A 20,715-nucleotide genomic window follows, 5' to 3' on the forward strand; every position below is an offset into this window, starting at 1 on the left:
GTTCAACCTACAAATGCATTTTCCTTCCAAATGTGGCACCATTTAAGGGAAAATACACAGGCTTTCCAACAGTATAAGATTTATTGCCAAGAATCATTGTTACAGCAAAGACATAATCAACCAATCACAAATTTCCTTACTTTTTGTGATAAGTTTATGAAGGGGTGTTTCACTCATTTCTTATTCTGCACAACAGGAGTGCAGTCTACTCCAATCAGACTTTATCAGATGATGATAAAATGCTGATAAAAAAAATCTATAATAAAGAACATAAAAACTAAAACAGTAAAATGCAACACTGTTGCAAATAATACAAGAGATTACTGCTGCAGAAAATCGTGAAATTGCCACACAAAGGTGTAAAAAAAAAATATATATATATTTTGAGTTAATTCTTTTAAAGTTGAATGTACTCTCAGTGCCGCTGTTTATTTCTAAAATGACGACGGCACGTTAGAGGCCTGAAATTTTTTTCATAGCATTTGAACCAAATGAGGCCAAATGGATTCACAATTGTTGATGCCTCCTAAGTGGACACACTGAGATCCCTGAAGTTAATCTGACTTTGTGTTCTACTGTGATGATCCAATGACCCCTTAATTATTCTGAGCAGTATATGTAAGGCTACTTCACAACACAAAAAACAACACATGAAACAAGTTGTTCCGCTGAGTGTGTTTATTAAAGGGTATTCAAATTTAATTTGTGTTTTTTCCCCCTAAAGTTTCAAAACAATGATGACATCAAATGAGCTTCACACTAGACAGGTGGCTATGAATGACTTCAATGCAAAGCATCATGGGTAGGTTACACAGGTACAGGATGACTATTTTCTTTTCAATTTAAATTGATTACAAACACATTTTTGTTATGATAACTAAATAAGATCCCTGGGAATGGTGTATTAGTAGCAGGTCATCTAGATGTTGTAGGTCCAAATGGTGCTGAGAAACCCATGTCCTTCTTTACATTGTAGATTATCTCATAAAACAAAAACTTGTACTCTTCCACTTTTTAAGCAGAAATAGGCGGCACAAAAGCAACACTTCCAGCCATGTTGATAAGTGTGCTCCTGCGCTGTGCTGCAATTTACTGTAGAAATAAACAGCCTATCACAGAAAGCTCTAAATATGTACAAGCACTACCCACCTGAAAGCGTGTGGTGGAGACCAGGGATCGTTTGTCTTTTAAGGCATAACAGCATGAAAAGGTTAAAAACCTGCTGCAGGTTCATGTACTGTTTACTACAACTGCCAGCACTGGTTAGTATTTGCCTATTCTATCACGTTATTGCAGGCAAACTCTTATTTTAAATTGATCCCAAACAAGTGAACCACATTGTAAGATGATACTGTGTGAAGAACACCATTTTATCATAAATTTTCCTGATCCTGGAAGAATATTTGCCAGCATGAAGCATTAGATGACATCCCCATCTAAGCTAGGCTTGAAATTATTTATGAATAATTAATAAAACACTTCATCTTAACAGCAGATAATAAGTTCGCTGTTAAGATGAGTGGTGCAAAAACACACCAAACTCATCATCTGCCATTGATGCAGTTCAGCTGACTGCAAGTTAAACTTCAGCTTAGTTGCTCTGAAACAGTGAAGGAACAAACACAGGGAACTTTTACACACCTTTAGATTTTCAGTTCATGACTTCTGCCAATTTGGTACAACTGAAAAAGACACTACTATGCAGACTATCCTCTAGGCTCTTACACACTACTGATCACCTGACTTATACATACTATGTCTCAGAAATGAAACACATGAACCATGTGAACTGTTTAAAATAAATCCATGTGTGAACCTAAACAGCACAGGTAATAGGCAACATTTTAAAAGAGGAAAAAGTAAACAGGGAGTAATTTCATCATTATTGCTTGGATAAGCTTAGATTTAGTGATACTGTCCTTCGGCTCTACTATCTTTGCCCACAGGCTGTGTGCCCACCGGACATTTCTTTTATGGCCACTCGTGCCTTACAGACACTTTTTGTCTGGGCCACTGCCATCAGCTGCAGTATTAAAAGCACACTACTAGGCACCAGAAGGCTCGACCAGTACAACTTTATATTGCTGTGCACTCAAGCTGCTGAACACACAGTAAATCTGCAGCACCGTCAAGCACTTCATTCTGACTGAACCCGACAAATTAAGGCCAGCACCCCGGTGGACACCCAGCTGTGATCCATGCTTCATCAGCGGAAAGGCCACCTCGTGTGCTTGCTTTTTTCTGAGGAATTCCCACAGAGTTGCAAGCTCTTCGTATTCTCCCTGAAGAGACAGACACCTGATGTCCTGGCACTCGGCCGGCCAATCAGACCTAAAATCATAGGGCACCTCATGGTACATCAAAGCATCACAGTGTGTAGGAATGTGAGGCAAAAGCCTGCTCGTGGTGTGGAACACAAAGGGTTTCTGATCTTTGGCTGATCTCTGCCAGCCCCTTGCAAGCTTCCACAGAGGGAAAACACAAGGCAAGAGGCAAAGACCATACCAGTAAGCAGAGAAGAGAGAGGGTGGAGAAGTTCATCTAAATCCACGCTACATCTTCAAATGTTTAATATCTGTCAAATTTTATGTTGTCCCACCACTCTGCTCTTCATACCACACACAACACTCTTAACTGCCACCCTCTGTGCCCTCTGAGGAAGACAGCCATGTCTTTGCACGAGGCAGCTCTTGCCTATCTGCACAGTCGGAAGCCTGAGGTGCCATCCGGGCCAGTGGGTTGACGGATTACGTGATTGTTTGAACGAACTGGTTCCAGTGGTTGCTGCGCACTCATACAAGCTGGCCTAAATGGTAAGAGAAAAAATTTGAATAGATTACAAAACAGCATTTTCCACTTTTTGGTGCCGTCTTCAATTCATTTTTTTTTTTTTTGTTGTCACTTATTTTTACAGACATCATATCTCACCTGTCCTGGCACTGATTGTCCTGAGGTGTTTCTTCTGAAGAAGCACTACCCAAAATCCTTCGTCGGGCTTCTGCATACTCTGCCTCCCGCTGGGCCAGAGACTTCATCTGCTGAGCGGGACGAGACGAGGCTGCGGGGTTTCCTGTGGTGCCGTTATTGGTAGGGCGCTTTAAAATTCGAATTTGTGGTGGTGGTGCTGCAGGCAGAGAGTCATCCTGGATTACAACAGCCGTTCGCACAGGTGAACCAGCTGATTTCAAACTGGACTTCCTGTAAAGATGAGAAAACAATTAGCATTTGAAGAGGTCTGGGCATCTTTTCTGAACTTTGTAAAAGATCTGGAAAGAACAGAAAGTCAGTCTGTTATCCTTTTTGTTCCCAAAGTTTTAGTGTTGCCATTAATATTTTTTGAAATATTCATAAAAGGTATTGATAGAAAAAGCAGCAAAAAAAACTTTTGTATATTTCTTTTCTGGTTACTTACTTTGCTTCCTGATTTATTTTCAGCTTCGCCTCAAGTCTTCTTTCAATTTCCTGGAGGAGGAAATATAATAAAAAATACAATAATTAATTCAGTTTCTACTGTTGTCCTCCCATCCACCCATGTATCATACATGTTCACATTCTAGGGATGCACCTATTTGAACCAATCCTGGCTCAATCCATTCATTCAGTTCATGCATCAGCAGCAGCACTGATCACCAGCAGGAGTGCTAACTTAAAAATGAAAGAAGCACAAATAATGGCTTTTATTTGTATGTTTGCAGAAGTTTGAATTTTTTTGTGGTCAAGTGAGCTGCCACATCTCAGTGATCATGACAGCAAATATTCCACTCCACATGCAACATGTGTTTTTCTGCATGTGAAGAGCAGTAAAAGGAGGTGCACTCAGGCTGAGAGAAACTAGGACCCCCCCCCCCCCCCCCCGCACACACACACACACACACACATATACACACTTAGCTGAAATGAGACTAGTGCAAATAAATTAGATCAGTACTTCAGAAACTTGTTTTTTTTTTTTGGTCCTGCTGTCATTTATTAACTTCTACCAGTTCAGCAAATTAATATTTTTGGTTGCTTTTTTTGTAGTACATTTTATTTTGTAAAGTTAGGACAGACATTTTAAGTAAGCCTGATGTCTTATACAAAGAATGACACTGGTATCAAATCAGTACTCTGTATCAGCAGATACCTTAAGCCAAAGTATTATAACTGGAAAAAACTGTTTGGTGCACCCATAGTGACAATGAAACAGTGTGTAGGGTAAACTTTGCTGTGTGTTGCAGACTTCAGCACTCTTTAACTAAACCTTCATTACCAAAGAAAGCCCCAAGTGCCACAGGTCAAGTCATTTATGCTGTAAAACTCTTTGTGGCTATAGTGACTGTTTTACCTTTTTGTTGGCAGTATTACAATTTATATAAACTAATTAAATAAATACATAATCAGCTGACAGTACTCAAACCTGAAATTATCCAAAACATGTTGGCTTAGAGATACTGTAATTTGTATGTGCACTTTACAGTACAGGAGAACTTAAAAATAGCTTTAATATATACATATATAAGATGTCTTGGAGATTTGATCAGAAACTTTTTTTTTTAATACAACACTTTTCAGAATTCAAGTCACGAGTGCTTACAGGGGTGATAAATTAACAGACCAATAAACTGTAGAAAAAAAAATACAGTGCTGTGCAAAAGTATTTTCCTCCTTCCTGATTTCTTTTTTTGCACGTTTGTCACACTTACATATTTCAGATTGTCAAACAAATTTAAATATTTAGACAAAAATAACCAGAGTGAATACAAAATGCAGTTTTTAACTGATTTCATTTATTTAAAAAAAACAAAGCCATCCAAACCTACCTGCCCTAGGTGAAAAAGTAATTGCCCTGAAAACCACTGCAAAAACCAACCAACCAACCAACCAAAAAAAAAAAAATCTTGATGATCCAAGACTTTTGGGAAAATATTCTAAAATATTCTGTGGACTGACAAAGACACAAATTGAACTTTTTGGAAAATTTCAGTTCCATTACACGTGGCATAAAACTAACACGACATTTCATTAAAAAAAAACAAACAAGAAACATCATACCAACAGTCAAACATGGAAAACCTAACCGTGAATTCTGCTCTCTACCAGAAAATCCTGAAGGAGAACGTCCAGCCAACAATTTACACTTTGAAGCTCAAATACACTTTGCACATGCAGCAGGACAATGATCCAAAACACACCAACAAGCCCACTTCTGAATCTGTGTAATATTAAAATTTGTTTGATCTGAAATATGTGAGTGACAAATATGCAGAATAAGAAATCAAAAAGAGGGCAAATACTTTTTCACAGCACACTGCATATGGTTTTTTCTTTTGTAAGGAACTAAAAGACAGTTCAAAGGTAATTAAAACTCAAGCAAAACTGGAAAAAAAAACCAAACAAACAAACAAAAAAAAAACTTTACCATGAAAGTATTTTTTTACCTTATCCACGTTGAGATTCATGTGTAGTGTTTAGCCAATACACCCCCCCCCCCCCCCCCCCCCAAAAAAAAAAAAAAAAAATCAAAACAAAACAAAACATTATACAAACTTCACATCCATGACTATACAGTCACAGCGTTTCCGGGACACTTAGGTGAGATTGCATAGAACCTCAAATTAGATTACAGTTTAGCACCATCAATTCCAACAGGTTTAATTCTTCTGGCAACACACGGAAAAACCTGTACGTGTACAAACCAATAGCTGTATAAAAGACTGTTTTTGCAGTCACTGGCACATAACTGCTAAGGTACTGTCATGATTCACCTCGGGGCAGCCGGTCACAGTGTGGGAATTTTACAGGGAAAAGTTGACTATGTGAAGATATTGTTTCTACAGCGCCGTTTCTCGAGTTTTCCCACAGTTATATTAATCTGGATAAAGGAAACGATATGAAGGTGGGCTCAGTCCCGTGTCAGTACGGCCTGCAAGACTCAGCCAGGAAGAGAAAGAGAAAACGAAAACAAGCCGACATAAAATCGCTCATGTATTTAAGCACAGGAGACCTCTGGGCTATATAGAGCTCTTGCAATGTGTCTGGATGGCTGTCAAACTAAAGTCGGGGTGCTGTTACATCCCTATTTAGCACAGTATGCGTGCAATGTTAGCGTCTCTCACCCCGCTGTCCGCTGCTTCTTCCCAGCTCTCTGCAACCTCTTCATCCTCCATGTTTAAACAGGATCGCTGGCTGCCTGACTCTCTTCGGTCCACCGGCTAACACAGAGGGCATGAGATGACGGGCAGCGCTCAAGCAGACCCGTAGGGAGCTCCACCACTGAGGTTTTTTTGTGATCAGATGAATGCTAGATGAACAAATTCACAAACCTTTCCCCTGGCCTCGTGTTAGCCTGCTAGCTTAAAGCTCCACTCGGGGCAAAACCCACCAGCTGCCCCCTGTTTTAAGTCTGGCGTCACAGCCGTATCAGCGTTAAATGAACCCTGGCCACCGCCACTGCTCACACTGGAAAAAATACCCTCTGCGTGTTAATATTTTTTTTATAAACAGCCGTCCAGGCTATGCTTTAACACTTAGCCTAACTACACCTCTCAAGTTTAACCATCAAACCGAAGAAGGGAAATGACGTTATAACGTCAGCTACAGGTGACGTCAACCACACGCTGCCTCCGACAGGTGAAAACATGGGTTTATAATAATCAACCGGTTATTCAGCAGAGGTAGGCGTCTGTACAAGTATTCAGGATTTTTCTGAATTTTTTATCATATGTAAGATCTGATAAAAAAATTTTTAAAAATGTGTTATTGGCATGTTTGTTTATTTATTTATTAAAGCCGTTGATTTAAAATACTATTTAAAATGAAAGCTACTCTTCCCTGACCCTGTGCAGGCTGCTTTTGGTAAAGTCTTTGTTTGTTTATTTTTTTGTTTTGTATTTTTTAATGTGGGAACTATTTTTAGGTTAGGAAGGTTTAAGCTTAATCTTAAAAATAGAGAGGGTTTCTGGTTTCCGAATCCAAACTGGGAGCTGGTTCCACAGAAAAGGGTCCTGAAAGCTGAAGGCTCTGCCTCCCATTCTACTTTTAATTATCCTAGGAACCACAAGTAAGCCAGCAGTCTGAGAGCAAAGTGCTCTACTGGGGTGATAGGGTACTATGAGGTCTTTAAGATAAGATAGGGCCTGATTATTCAAGTCCTTGTATGTTTTGAATTCAATTCTGTATTCAACAGGGAATCAATGAAGAGAAACCAGTATGGTACAATAACTTAAGTTTTATCTGAATTTAGAAGCAGAAAATTAGAGGTCATCCAGGGCTTTATGTCTTTAAGACTTTCCTTTAACTAACTGATGTGTGTCATCTGGATTCATGGATAGATAAAGTTGGGTATTATCTACCTAATAGTGAAAATGTATCCAATGCTTTCTAATAAACTGCCTAAGGGAAGCGTGTATAGTGTAAATAGAATTTGTCCTAGCACAGAACCCTGTGGAACTCCATAATTAGAAGAAGACTCGCCATTTACATGAACATACATATGAGATAAATATGATTCAAACCACTGCAGTGCAGTACCCTTAATGCCTACAGCATGCTCTAATCACTGCAATAACATGTTATGGTCAACAGTATCAAAAGCGGCACTGAGGTCTAGCAGGACAAGCGCAGAGATGAGTCCACTGTCAGAGACCATAAGAAGATCATTTGTAACCTTCACTAATGCTGTTTCTGTACTGTGATGAATTCTGAACGCTGACTGAAACTCTTCAAATAAATCAGTCCTCTGCAGATGATCAGTTAGCTTTTTTACAACTACTCTTTCATGAATTTTTGAGATAGAAGGAAGGTTGGAGATTGGCCAATAATTAGCTAAGACATCTGGGTCAAGTGATGGCTTTTTAAGTAATGGTTTGATTACTGCCACCTTAACAGCCTGTGGCACATAGCAAATTAATAAAGATAGACTGATCATATTTAAGATTGAAGTATTAATTAATGATAGGACTTTATTGAGCAGTCTTGTTGAAATGGGGTCTAATAGACATGTTGATCATTTGGAGGAAGTAACCATTGAAGTTAACTCAGAAAGATCAGTCAATTGGAGAGAAAGAGTCTAAATAATATCAGCAGTACTGAAAGTAGCTTTACACAAAGATATGTCTATGAGATGGTTATGAACAATTTTATCTCTAATGGTTAAAATCTTATTTGAAGAAATTCATGAAGTCATCACTAGTTAAAGTTAAAGGAATACTCGGCTCAACAGAGCTCTGACTCTTTGTCAGCCTGGCTACAGTGCTGAAAAGAAACCTGAGGTTGTTCTTATTTTCTTCAATCAGTGATGGATACATGTCCTAGCTTTACGGAGGGCTTTTTTTTTTATAGAGCAACAAACTCTTTTTCCAGGTTGAATGAAGATCTTCAAAATTAGTGAGACGCTATTTACTCTTCAGATTATGGGTTATTTATTTCAATCTATGCATTTATGAGTTATACCAGGGAGTCAGGCACTTCTGACTTAAAGCTTTCTTTTTCAGAGGAACCACAGTATCCAGAGTCCTACACAGTGAGGATGTGAAACTACTGACGAGATGATCTATCTCTGTGGGAGTAGAGTTTAGGCAGCTGCTCTGCACTGTGTTGTAACATGGCATTGAAGAGCATAATAATGGAGGAATTACATCCTTGACCTTAAAGGATAACAGGTAATAACAGATGAATAAAATAATGACAGGTATCAATGACCCTTACTGATAGATAGATAGATAGATAGATAGATAGATAGATAGATAGATAGATAGATAGATAGATAGATAGATAGATAGATAGATAGATAGATAGATAGATAGATAGATAGATAGATAGATAGATAGATAGATAGATAGATAGATAGATAGATAGATAGAGATGCTGAGTGACTTGGGGTCACTCAGCATCTCTTTTGTTTTCCTCGTGTTAATAATAAGGTGGTGGTCCTCGCACCATTGAACAAGAGACTGAACCACATGAAAATATGATGAGGGGTCCTTATCCTTATCCAGCAAGCTGAGAATAGTAGTATCGTCTGAGAATTTAAAAACATAATTCCCAGTGCAGCTGCTGGTGCAGTCATTTGTATAAATGGTAAAGAGGACAGGAGAGGTAACACAGCCTTGGGGAACCCCAGTACTGATGGACCTTGGCTCTGACAGAGTATTGTTAACTCTAACAAGCTGTAATCTGTTTGTTAAAAAAGAATAAAACCATTTAATAAGAAGAGAAATAGGATTCATCTGCTGAAGTTTCTTAATAAGCAGATGGGGCTGTAGAGTATTAAAAGCAGAGCTAAAATCTATACACAAAAGATGGGCATAGGCCTTTGGATTTTCAAGATGTTTAAGAGTTAGGTGTGTGATGCCACTGATGGCATCATCTATACCCCGTCCTTGTCTGTAGGCAAACTGGAAGGGATCAAGACCAGGATTTATCTCCAATTTCAAGAGGGACACAACGTATTTCTCTAGACACTTTATTACTACTGATGTTAGTGCCACTGGCCTGTAGTCGTTACTATCAGATGGGGTGGATTTCTTGGGAACCGGAATGATAATTGACTTTTCCCAAAGAGAAGGAACAGCATGTTGATCAAGTGATTGCTGAAAGATAGGGCACCAAACCAGAGTGAGCTCTTCAGCCTTACTGAAGGCCTAATTATGTGAGGTAGTGCAAAATTTTATTTAGAACTGTGATAAAATTAGATAATTTAAAAAATGAAGTTAAAAAAAAAAAAAAAAGACCAAGATTGTGCAAAAGAGAATTATAGAAAATAGTAGTGAAAATGACCTTCATAGATAATTGCACACTATAAATCTGAGAAATTGCAGGAGGAGGATTTGATACAGAAATGTGTGTAGAATTGTATGTCCCGACAGGTGTTTTCACCTGCACAAAAAGGAGAGCTGTTGTATAGTTTTACAGAGAACAGTAGGTTTTTTATGGTAGTGAGGTTGAATAAGTCTAAGGGAGAATGAGCTCTGCTACCTCTGTAGGGTGGACTGGAGCAGGTGTGATGGGTTGTCCATGATAGAGAGCAGTTTGTTCAGTGACTTGGTGTCCCTCACTGACTCCAACGCCTCCAGATTCTGGCCAATGATGGTTCCAGCCTAGTGGATTAGTTTGTTGATCCTCCTGACATCTCTGACACTGATGCCCATATGTCTTTGAAAAAAAAATTTACTGTTAAATACTTTTTCATAGCACTGTACACTGTGTTTTGAAAATGTTTTGTTTGGTTTTGTTGATGGGACTCACATTGTGACCATTTCACCATGGTCTTAAATAATCAGGCCCCATTTTATCTTAAAAACCTTATAGTTCCATATCACCCCAATAGAGAACTTCGCTCTCACACTGCTGACGTACTTGTGGTTCCTGGGATACTTAAAGGAGATATATCATTCTTTTAAATTCTTCCCTTTCATATGTAAATCATTCACTTGTGGTCTATATAAAGTAGAACTGCAATGCTTTGGTCTGAATTCCTCGTTATTGTAGTTCCACAGAGCCCTCGTTTATATACCTGTTCTGAGGTGCGTCTTAGAGCAGTCTTAGAGCAGCTCCTTTTGGTGCGGTCTTTTTAAATGTGAATGAAACATTTCACGCCCCGCCCCCCTCCAGGTCGCAGAGCGTTCCACTCCACCCCGTTCGGCCATTTTTGTAGTTTGATAGCAGCGATAGGATTATCTAGCGGCAGAGAAACAGGCACTTCGAAGAGGTTCTGATGCTGGGGGGCGATGTAAGTAATTGTGTGGGTTAATACACCCAACAACCAAACATTTTGACTTGTCTACTTGCAACTTAACTTGCAGCATAACTGAACTTGGACTACAAAATCGCTGTGAGAAAAAAAAATGTCGGATTCACGAAATTGGTTAGACGGAAGTGACCTTGTTTAGCAGTTCCACAGAAAATACTGTGACGTAATAGACAAGAAAACGTAATAGGGACTAGAGAAAACTGAACAGACTGAAAAATGTGACCCAAAAAGAATATAAAGATATCTACGCAGCACCGGGAGAGAATAAATTTAAATTTTCTGCACTCCTCCTCAAAGTACATAAAAATGTATTTAAGGGCTAAAAAAGTGGATTTTGCATGATATGCCTCCTTTAAGAGTAGAATGGGAGGCAGAGCCTTCAGCTTTCAGGCCCCTCTTCTGTGGAACCAGCTCCCAATTTGGATTCGGGAGACAGACACCCTCTCTATTTTTAAGATTAGGCTTAAAACTTTTCTTTTCGATAAAGCTTATAGTTAGGGCTGGATCAGGTGACCCTGAACCATCCCTTAGTTATGCTGCTATAGGCGTAGGCTGCTGGGGGGGTTCCCATAATGCACTGTTTCTTTTTAGTCACCTCTTTCTAATCTGTTTTTACTTCACTCTGCATTTAATCATTAGTTATTATTAATCTCTGTCTCTCTTCCACAGCATGTCTTTTGTCCTGTCTCTCTCCCCTCAGCCCAAATCGGTGGTGGCAGATGACTGCCCCTCCCTGAGCCTGGTTCTGCCAGAAGTCCCCTCCGGTTAAAAGTGAGTTTTTCCTTCCCACTGTTGTCAAATGCTTGCTCATAGGGGTTGTTTTGATTGTTGGGTTTTCTCTGTATTGTAGGGTCTTTACCTACAATACAAAGCACCTTGAGGTGAATGTTTGTTGTGATTTGGCGCTATATAAATAAAATTGAATTGAATTGAATGTGAATTCAGCAATAAGAAACCTTAATTCTGATGTTTTGTTTGTTTGTTTTTACAGCAGATTTCAAATCTTACTTTAGCAATTACAGGCTCCAGCAACTGGAAAGCTGTGAAAACCACTCATTCTGCAATAAATGACACTTTTTATTTATTTAATTAGTTACTATTTAATTCAAACTTTATTTCTGGTGTCTTATTTCATTATGTTGCTACTATTATGAGTCCGTGGCTTATATTGTAAATACTTATATTTGTGTTCATTGTTTTGCTTCAACAAAACATTGGGGAAAAAACACCAACAAATTAGCCTTCCATAAGTCAAAATTTCAGAGTAGCATCTCGAAATAATAATAATGCAGTGGCGGAAATAAACTTCCACGCAGCATGCTGCCCTGAGCGGTTGTGCGGGGCTGCAGTTGCTGACCCACCCTGGCACCACAGACGGTGAGCGGCTGCCGGAGAGTCGCTGTTCTGCGGAGGAGGTCGCTGCTCACAGCGGAAGATGGCGACTGTTTGGAGGCTGCAGAGGAATCTCTGGAGCTGATACCGGGGAGGCGGAGAGGAAAGCTTCACACTCAGAGCCCTGAAAAGAATCCATCTAAAACAACGGTACCAAACAAAGCTGCCGTAGTCACGGAATGACGCTGACAGCGTTTCAAGAGGGAAACTGACATTAGAGAGGCTGTGGTGGAGCTAGCGTTAGCAGAGATTATCAGCAGAAGACTAAAGGTATCAGCTAGCTCGTCTGTTAGGAGGGTGGTAAGACTAGATGAGGCTGCTGACCTGAGAGGATGTCGTGTCGACAAGGCACCTAAGAAGTGAGCGATTTTATTCTCCATAAAATAGAAGTATCTCCGAGAAAATGCGATTTTTCTTGAAACCGCTAGCCAAATGTTCTTTTATGTTAGCTAATGTTAGCTTGGACGCTCATGACAAGTATGCTAGCGTTAGCGAAAGCTTGCACAGAGTGTTTTTTTTTCAACAGTATCAAAATTCAGTAACATTAACCGGATGGCCACTGGGAGAAATTGCCATTTGTAGTAAAAGCTACAACTCGTTTAGCTTTATGAACTATGACGTTATTTCCTCTAAGAGCGTGAGATAGCTTTAGGCGACAATTAGCATTAGCTATCCACTATTTCATTATGATGTGATGGCTAACGGCAGCTAGTTAGATGCAGCTAATGATATAAAAGGGACGTACTGTGTGGAGAGGCCAGATGATCAGTCTAAAGGAAGGGCAGCACCCGTTTTAAACAATGGATGTAACGATTAAGGTCGTCGAGCGCTAAACAACACGGTAATTTTATGCTGATTGCAGCTTTGCAGTGTCATTGGGTTTCTTAGCTAGGAGCAGGTCTCTTCCAATTTCATGGCTTCATCCTGTTTGTGTTTTAGCTGAGTGAATCAATCATGCAGGGCAGGTGTAAAATCGAGATTCCAGTAGACTATATAGAGCTAATTTAAATCTAGCTGATGGTAAACATTCTCCTAAACATGTCTCCCAATGTCTCAACAGACAATAATGTCCCGTTCCCCTGACAATGAAGATGGAGGAGGACATGTTGCCATGGATACAGAGGATGAAGGTGCAGATCCTGCTGGGATAACGGAGGAAGTGGATGCAAAGATGGGGTCCTCTTGTCAAGAAGGGAACATGGACAGCGGTGCCAAAGGGGAAGGGAGGACAATGATGGAGCTGCCGGAGGAAGTTCTCGAATATATTCTGTCCTTCCTCTCACCTTACCAGGAGCACAAGACGGCTGCACTCGTATGTAAGCAGTGGTATCGTCTCATTAAAGGTACGCCACTCATGTTTGCATAAAATTTAAGATATTTTCAGAAGGTGGATGCTTGTTTATCTTTGCTTCTATTCTGCTTTCTCCACTTTTTTTGCATGTCCGTTTCTTATATTCTCTCTGAACTAGGTGTTGCCTATCAGTGCTACCATGGTTTTTTGAGAGCTGTCCAGGAGGGTAATATCCAGTGGGAAAGTCGCACATACCCATATCCAGGAACTCCCATCACTCAGCGCTTTTCACACAGTCAGTATATGCCCCTTTACTATGCTTCATTTTGCCCCACTATTAGCTTGGCGTGTCTATTTCCTACAAGTCAAAATAAAACAGCTGTTCATTTTTATGACTCTGAAGTCTGGATCAGATTATGAGTTTAATGTACAACAGTTAAAATAGCTTTTAGCCCGTGGACGATTATTGACTCATGAAAAGAGCAGCATCAGACACTTAATCCATGTGTGGAGTGCTGCAAGTCTTAAAATAGATTGTCTGCAACTTCATTTTAAAAAAATGTTCTTTCTTCACCAGCTGTATATTTTGAACTACAGTGTTCTCTTATCAGTGGTATTTTGAGCTTCAAAATACTGATTTGTGTTAAGTCACGGTCATAAAAGGCTGCTTAGAGTAATATAAATATAAACTCCTGAAATAAATCACCCTTTTAATGTTGATTAAAATAGTTTGAATGTAGTGTCAGACAAGCTGTTGGTGCCATTATTCTCATAGAGAATAGTACGTTCTGTAAAGAAGTGTGTTCATTATAAAGGCTGAGTATTCTCTCTTCTTGTGGGTTGCAGGTGCATGTTATTATGACTCAAATCAGTCCATGTATGTGTTTGGGGGTTGCACTCAGAGTAGCTGCAATGCTGCCTTCAATGATCTATGGAGACTTGACCTCAACAGCAAGGAGTGGATCCGCCCTTTGGCCTCAGGTAAGAATTTCACAAGCTGATGAAAAACAACAGGAATCAGAGATCAGAGCTCTTTTTACAACTGTTCTGGTAACAAGTAACTTTATATTGGTCTTAGGTAAGGGGAATTGTGTGTTGACAGCTTCCTAAAAAAGTTTCCATTTAGGGTTTTCTGACAGAAGGCTCGAAGGAAGTTGGGTGAGATAGTATAAAAAGGGAAAAAGAAAAAAAAAATCCAGCAACAACTGGGTGAAAGTTTGAATGGGTCAGACTTTCACCCAGGGGACCTGGGCTCAAGATGAGTTATGGTTTTAGATATATTTCTTTAATAGTCACAGTTTGTTTTAACTTGATATCCAACAGAACTGTCTGCTTACAGTTGGTTTCTATTCTTGCTCTGGCTTTCTGGTCCAGGGGGGTGGGCAGTTTTCTCTAACCAGTCATTGAGGTGCAATCCACCTACCTGATGCATTACAATGACAGTACTGTTAATCCTGTCCGTGGTGTCAGTTTTCTCATAGTGACTCCTCCCATGGTGCTCAATACGTTAACATTATGTTGCTAATCGCAAAACTAATGTTTCATGTTGAGATGCCAGATACTACACTGCTTTAGATATGGGCCAGGTTTTAATGGTTTAAGGTTACAGAACTACTTGGTTATATTTTCCCAAATATAATTACTGTGTCATTTATTGATGTTACATTCTTGAGCTATAACATCTAATTTTTGAGGATCAGGGTTTGGGTCAAAATCTATTATTTCACAATTCTCTGGCAAAAATCTTTGAAGGCAAATGTCACCTATGTGAAGTAGGACAAACCATGTTTGAGAGAACAAGAGGAACATACTTAATAGGAGAGCTGAGTACAGTGTCTGAAGAAGTGGGAGTTGAAGCAGAAGAAACTGTTTTTGTGTATTTGTTGACTTATTCATACATTTAACATGCTTATTTTCCAAGAATTAATTTTATCTGTTTATTTTAAACAGGCTCTTATCCATCTCCTAAAGCTGGAGCGACTTTAGTGATGCACAAAGATCTGTTAGTGCTGTTTGGGGGATGGACTCGCCCCAGCCCTTATCCACTACACCAACCAGAAAGGTTTTTTGATGAAATCCACACCTACTCTCCTTCGAAGAACTGGTGAGAGGGACTCCAGTGGCTGACACATGATGGCCAAGTTTAAACATTTCTTTATTATTGTCTTCCCCTTCTTAGACTTTTTTCTCTGATGTCTCAGGTGGAACTGTATAGTAACAACACATGGACCGCCACCTATGGCAGGCCACTCTTCATCTGTAATAGGAAACAATATGGTAGTGTTCGGGGGATCTTTAGGAGCACGTCAGATGTAAGAAGCTTTTATTTTGGATTAACTGCATAAATTCAGAAAGAACAGCATACATTTTAGCTTATTAAAACTACAGCAGTATTGATGAAGTGTCATTGCAGAGGCTTCACTTAGTTGGTAGACAAAATTTAAAAAAAATCTGTTTGTACATGTGAAACTAATTGAATTGGACCAAAACGATCTGTTACACAGACTGTGTTAAAGATGTATTACTGAATGGAATTTTCTGCTGTTGCTGTTTCTCTTTGGGTTTTGAACAGGAGTAATGAAGTTTGGGTTCTTGATCTGGAGCAGTGGTCCTGGTCCAAACCACCCATATCTGGACCATCACCACACCCACGAGGAGGCCAGTCACAAGTAAGAAGGCTTCAGTATTTTAACAAGGCTTCCTATTCGGTTTCTTGGCTTTGACCTTCTATCTATATTTCATTTACAAAAGGTGCCAGAAAAGCCCATCTATATTTTACCTGTGAAATTAAACTGTGTTTTTCAAATGTTTATTCTTTAGATTGTGATTGACGATCAGACATTGCTCATCTTAGGAGGCTGTGGTGGCCCTAATGCAGTAAGTTATTTTTCCTGCTTTCTAGTATCAGAACAAATACACAAAACTGCATATAACCAGAACTGGGTACAGTTTAATAGAAAAAAAAATTTTTGTAATCGTAGCTCCTCAAAGATGCCTGGCTCCTCCACATGGATGCACTACCATGGAGGTGGCAGCAGCTGCAGGTGGAAAATGAGGACCACGGAGCCCCAGAACTGTGGTGTCACCCAGCATGTAGGGTGAGTGTGTGTGTGTGACTTAGCCATCAGTTCTGATGGGAGTACTACAAAGCAAGTTTGACATAGCCACACTTCTTCACTGGCTAGGCAGCCACAGTCATGATACATAAATGTCCCGACTGAAGTTTTAGCTTTTATCAAATCTCTTCATTATTCTGAGCTTTCAGCTTCAGGCTCTGTGTAAGATTACATCAAAAGGGAGTGTTTGATGTGTCATGTGACTCTTCATCCTCACAAAATGGATTGAGTGCCCCTATTTCAATCAGGTACACTGTATTGCTAGAAGTATTCACTGGTCTGCATTCACATATATATGAACTTTAGTGGCATCCCATTCTTAATCCATAGGGTTTAATATGATGTTGGCTCAGCCTTTGCAAATATAACAGCTTCAAATCTTCTGGGAAGGCTTTCCATGGTTGAGTTGCTGTCATTTCCAGTTGCTTCCACTTTGTTATAATACCACTAACAGTTGACTGTGGAATATTTAGTAGTGAGGAAATTTCACGATTAGATTTGTTGCACAGGTGGCATCCTGTCACGGTACCACGCTGGAATTCACTGAGCTACTGAGAGCGACCCATTCTTTCACAATTGTTTGTAGAAGCAGTCTGCATGCCTAGGTGCTTGGCTTTATATACCTGTGGCCATAGAAGTCATTAGAACACCTGAATTCAATTATTTGGATGGGTGAGTGGATACTTTTGGTAATATAGTCCATTATCAGAGGAAAGGGATACAAATCTTTTGTGTTTTAGGCAGATGCATGAATCACTACACTATGAAGACTAGGCTATAAAAAAATAACATGCAAAAGCCAACACTGTAGCTGCAAATAAGGCCAGAGAAAATCATTAGTTTCATGCTATCATAATTATGTTTTTCCATTGTGCACGCAATTGTAAGGTGCTAGTGTGTTAAAAATGACCTGCTGCTAAGCCTTAAAACAGGTCCATTTAAACATCAGTGCATTGAGGTCTGACTGTTCCACACCCTCATGACTGAGATGTGGAAATCCCATTAGTTTGTGGCCACATCAAAGTTAAATTAATTTAGCTGATTTAATGTTCTCAGTGATAAATGGCCTACAAATAGATAGAAATAGATTAGTTTGGTTCTATTAGCTACAATTCCAGCAGTATAAACCTCACTTGGCTGCAGATTAGGATGCAAACATTTCTGCATCACCAACTCAATACATGTAAATTCCCGTGACCAACTGGAGCATTTTGCAGTTTTTACTGGATGACTTCTTGCAGTATTTCAGTCAACAAAGTGCATGTATAACATATTCTTTCAGCAGAGAATCTGTATTACACTTCCAGCATGTCACCTAGAAAATAGTTGGTTCAGGTTGTGGCACTTAAATCTGGTTTTAAACCACAACTTTTAAAAAACCTCCCCTGGTCAGTTATGCCTTCAGCTTAAGTTACTGTTGTTACTAGGTCACATTTGTGACAAGAAAACTCTTTGATCTTATGCCCAAAATGCCTTCCTAACCCAGTAAATCTCTTTTTAGTGCATTCTTCAGTTCTGTGCATATTTGTAAACACTGTTCACTAATCTATCTTCTTCCAAACTTTTTTTTTTTTTTTTTTTTTTTTAAATTACAAGGTGGGCCAGTGTGTGGTGGTCTTCTCACAGGCGCCATCTGGCCGGGCACCACTCAGCCCAAGTCTTAATTCTCGGCCCTCCCCCATAAGTGCCACGCCTGCCCCTCTGGGCCCTGAACCTCCTTCCCTGCGCTCTCAATCTCCTGTTCGGAGTGGTGCCGCCGGTGTTGTTCTGGGAGCTGTTGAAGAGGCTCCATGTGTGAACGGTCGATGGGGCACTCTGAGACCTCGGCCTTCAGCGAGAGGTGGTGCCAGAGATGGTAGCCCATCCTCATCTCAGCAGCAATCTCCTTCACAGGGCCCAGAAAGCCCTCCTCTTCCTCCGTTATTAAATGGATCCTCCCCTTCACCTCGGACCAGCCCAGCCCAGGCTGCATCTCCTTCCTCTCGCCCTCACCTGCCTTCCTCCACAGACTATGGATGGGAGTCTCCCCCCTCTGCTGCTCACCATCCTGAGGTTCCTAGCACCAATGGCCTGCATACGCCTCCATCGGGATCTCCACGCACCCCACCAGGTGCAGTGTCCCCTGCTGCCTTACGACGAGGGCTCGAGGCAGTGAAAAACAAATCTTCCTCATCTTTACCTTCTTCATCATCATCATCTTCCCTTCAGACACAGGGGGCTTCTCCTGGAGGTGGAGCAGGTCCTCCAGGAACCCCTCCGTCATCATCCTCCAGCCCTCCCCAGGTTGCTGGAGCTGATGGACACGCTATCCCACCTATTGCGAGACGCCTTGGTCATCATCCCCCGCAGAGTCTGAACGTAGGAAAACCTCTTTACCAGTCTCTCAACTGTAAGCCCATGCAGATGTACGTGCTGGATGTGTCCCGGGCCAAGTCTGCCGGGGTGGTGTCCTGGAGAGTTTATGGGAACGGGACTCCTCCTGCAGTCACAGGACCACCGGAGACCAGCCTTCATACTGTGGTACAGGGCAGGGGAGAGCTCATCATCTTTGGGGGCCTCATGGACAAAAAACAGAATGTGAAGTACTACCCCAAAACCAACGCCTTGTACTTTGTACGCGCTAAAAGGTAATGCAGCTCTAGACAGGATTGAGAAGATGTTCATCCTGTGACCACACAAGGGAACTGACACACAAGGCCTTTTTCCTGTAGGAAGGATTATGAATAAAGAACATAATCATTGCTAGATGTTTCACTTCAGAAATTCACTATTCCCCCTTCTGCCTACTGCAAGCATTCAAAAGAAAACACTTTAAGTACACTTTGATAAAACCATTTGCTTGAATGAAAATCCTGACCGTGTGTGTGAATGTAGGTAGAGGTGTGTGTGTGTGTGTGTGTGTGTGTGTTTGCAACTGCAGTGATGGGAGACAACTGGACTTTATTTTTTGTTGTTCCCCAGAAGGAGAACATCCAGACAATAATTCTTATATTGTGTGTCACCATCCTCTGAACTCTTAAAGAGTCTGGAAGAGCGGATGCTGTTGGCAGAAACCGTCTGACTACCTGCTTTTTGTATCACTCTTTAAGCCTGCAATGTTTACATTGAAAACTGTGTGAGTGTGTGTATGTGTGTGCACGATGGTGGTTAAAAGTTGTTGACTAATGTGTGATGGGGGCTATGGTGGGTGAGCGATGTGGCACTGTACTATGAACATAGTTAAAGAATAAAGGCCTCCATGTCTGCTCAGTGACTGTCTCAGAATTCTTGTTCATCTTCAAACGTTGCTGCTGTTGTAACCTAAACAATCTCAACTTACAGTCTATTCATAGTTGTTTTGAAGCTTTCAATCAATCTTCATCAGCAGCTGTCATCGAACTGGAGAGAAAACTTTGACGTTACACCAATCTGGGTAAAAAGGAAACATATAATTACTTGAAATTTATCAGCTCAAACATTAATGTGAAGTTTAATATTTTTGTAGCTAAATATCTTTGAAATGTACAGCACTGCCATTCTAACTGAATTTGATTCTAAATTACCCAAAGGTGTGAATGATTGTCTCTCTCTGTGTTAGCCCTGTGACAGGGTGGTGACCTGTACAGGGTGTACCCTGCATCTTGCCTTATGGCAGCTGGGCTCCAGCCCCGCTGCAACCATGAACAGGATAAGTGGAAGAGAATGGATGGATGGCATTAACTTCAAGTCAAGTTAAAAAAAAAAAAAAAAAAGTGTAGCTTGGGTTTTGTTTGAAATGACTCACCAAAAGTGAACAAGAGAGGACAGGGAAAATGTTATTTGATCTGGCGAGTCTTGATTTCTGCTGCAACATTCAGGTGGTAGGGTCAGAATTTGGTGTAAGGAACATGAAAGCACGGATCCATCCTTCCCTGTATCAGTGCAGTTTTGAAGGCAAAGGGGGGTTGAACCAAGTAGGAGCAGGTGTACCTAATAAAGTGTCCAGTGGATGCATAGCACAATAAAATTAGTGATATACATTTTAACATTGTGAATTCAGTTGTGGTTTCACACCCAAATAAGGTGTATGATTTATGTTACAACTTTTAAATGATGGCCTTTAACGTTTATAAGAAGGCTGCAGCTCTGTGACATCTGCGTAAACTAATGTGAAAAAAGATACTAAAGGAAGCAGGTGCTTCTTAAACATGAACTGTGAACTTGGATCC

At 40.4% G+C, this 20,715-nt stretch overlaps 2 protein-coding genes across 5 annotated transcripts; one reads left to right on the top strand and one right to left on the bottom strand.

Moving 5' to 3' along the window:
• Positions 1-604: 604 nt before the first annotated feature.
• On the bottom strand, positions 605-6,566 carry LOC115780900 (SUZ domain-containing protein 1-like). Of its 2 annotated transcripts, none has more exons than XM_030730324.1 (4): positions 5,418-5,461; positions 3,413-3,462; positions 2,929-3,198; positions 605-2,806 (listed from the first exon to the last, which is right to left on the bottom strand). In XM_030730324.1, the coding sequence occupies exons 1-4, from the start codon at positions 5,436-5,438 to the stop codon at positions 2,695-2,697; spliced, it is 453 nt and encodes a 150-aa protein (XP_030586184.1). In that variant the 5' UTR covers positions 5,439-5,461; the 3' UTR covers positions 605-2,694. The 2 variants fall into 2 exon arrangements, with proteins under 2 accessions (XP_030586184.1, XP_030586183.1); XM_030730323.1 differs by lacking the exon at positions 5,418-5,461 and adding an exon at positions 6,096-6,566 and having other exon boundaries at positions 606-2,806.
• A 5,531-nt stretch (positions 6,567-12,097) lies between these two features.
• Positions 12,098-19,778, top strand: fbxo42 (F-box protein 42). 3 transcript variants are annotated; one of them, XM_030730325.1, is made up of 10 exons: positions 12,098-12,480; positions 13,182-13,464; positions 13,591-13,707; positions 14,259-14,393; positions 15,363-15,516; positions 15,614-15,724; positions 15,985-16,081; positions 16,233-16,289; positions 16,394-16,510; positions 18,125-19,778. In XM_030730325.1, exons 2-10 carry the CDS (start codon positions 13,188-13,190, stop codon positions 19,157-19,159), a joined length of 2,100 nt encoding a protein of 699 aa, XP_030586185.1. In that variant the 5' UTR covers positions 12,098-12,480; positions 13,182-13,187; the 3' UTR covers positions 19,160-19,778. The 3 variants fall into 3 exon arrangements, with proteins under 3 accessions (XP_030586185.1, XP_030586187.1, XP_030586186.1); XM_030730327.1 differs by having other exon boundaries at positions 12,098-12,391; XM_030730326.1 differs by having other exon boundaries at positions 12,098-12,271.
• The last annotated feature ends 937 nt before the right edge of the window (positions 19,779-20,715 follow it).

This window comes from Archocentrus centrarchus, chromosome 5 (assembly GCF_007364275.1).
Source record: "Archocentrus centrarchus isolate MPI-CPG fArcCen1 chromosome 5, fArcCen1, whole genome shotgun sequence".
Lineage (NCBI taxonomy): Eukaryota > Metazoa > Chordata > Actinopteri > Cichliformes > Cichlidae > Archocentrus > Archocentrus centrarchus.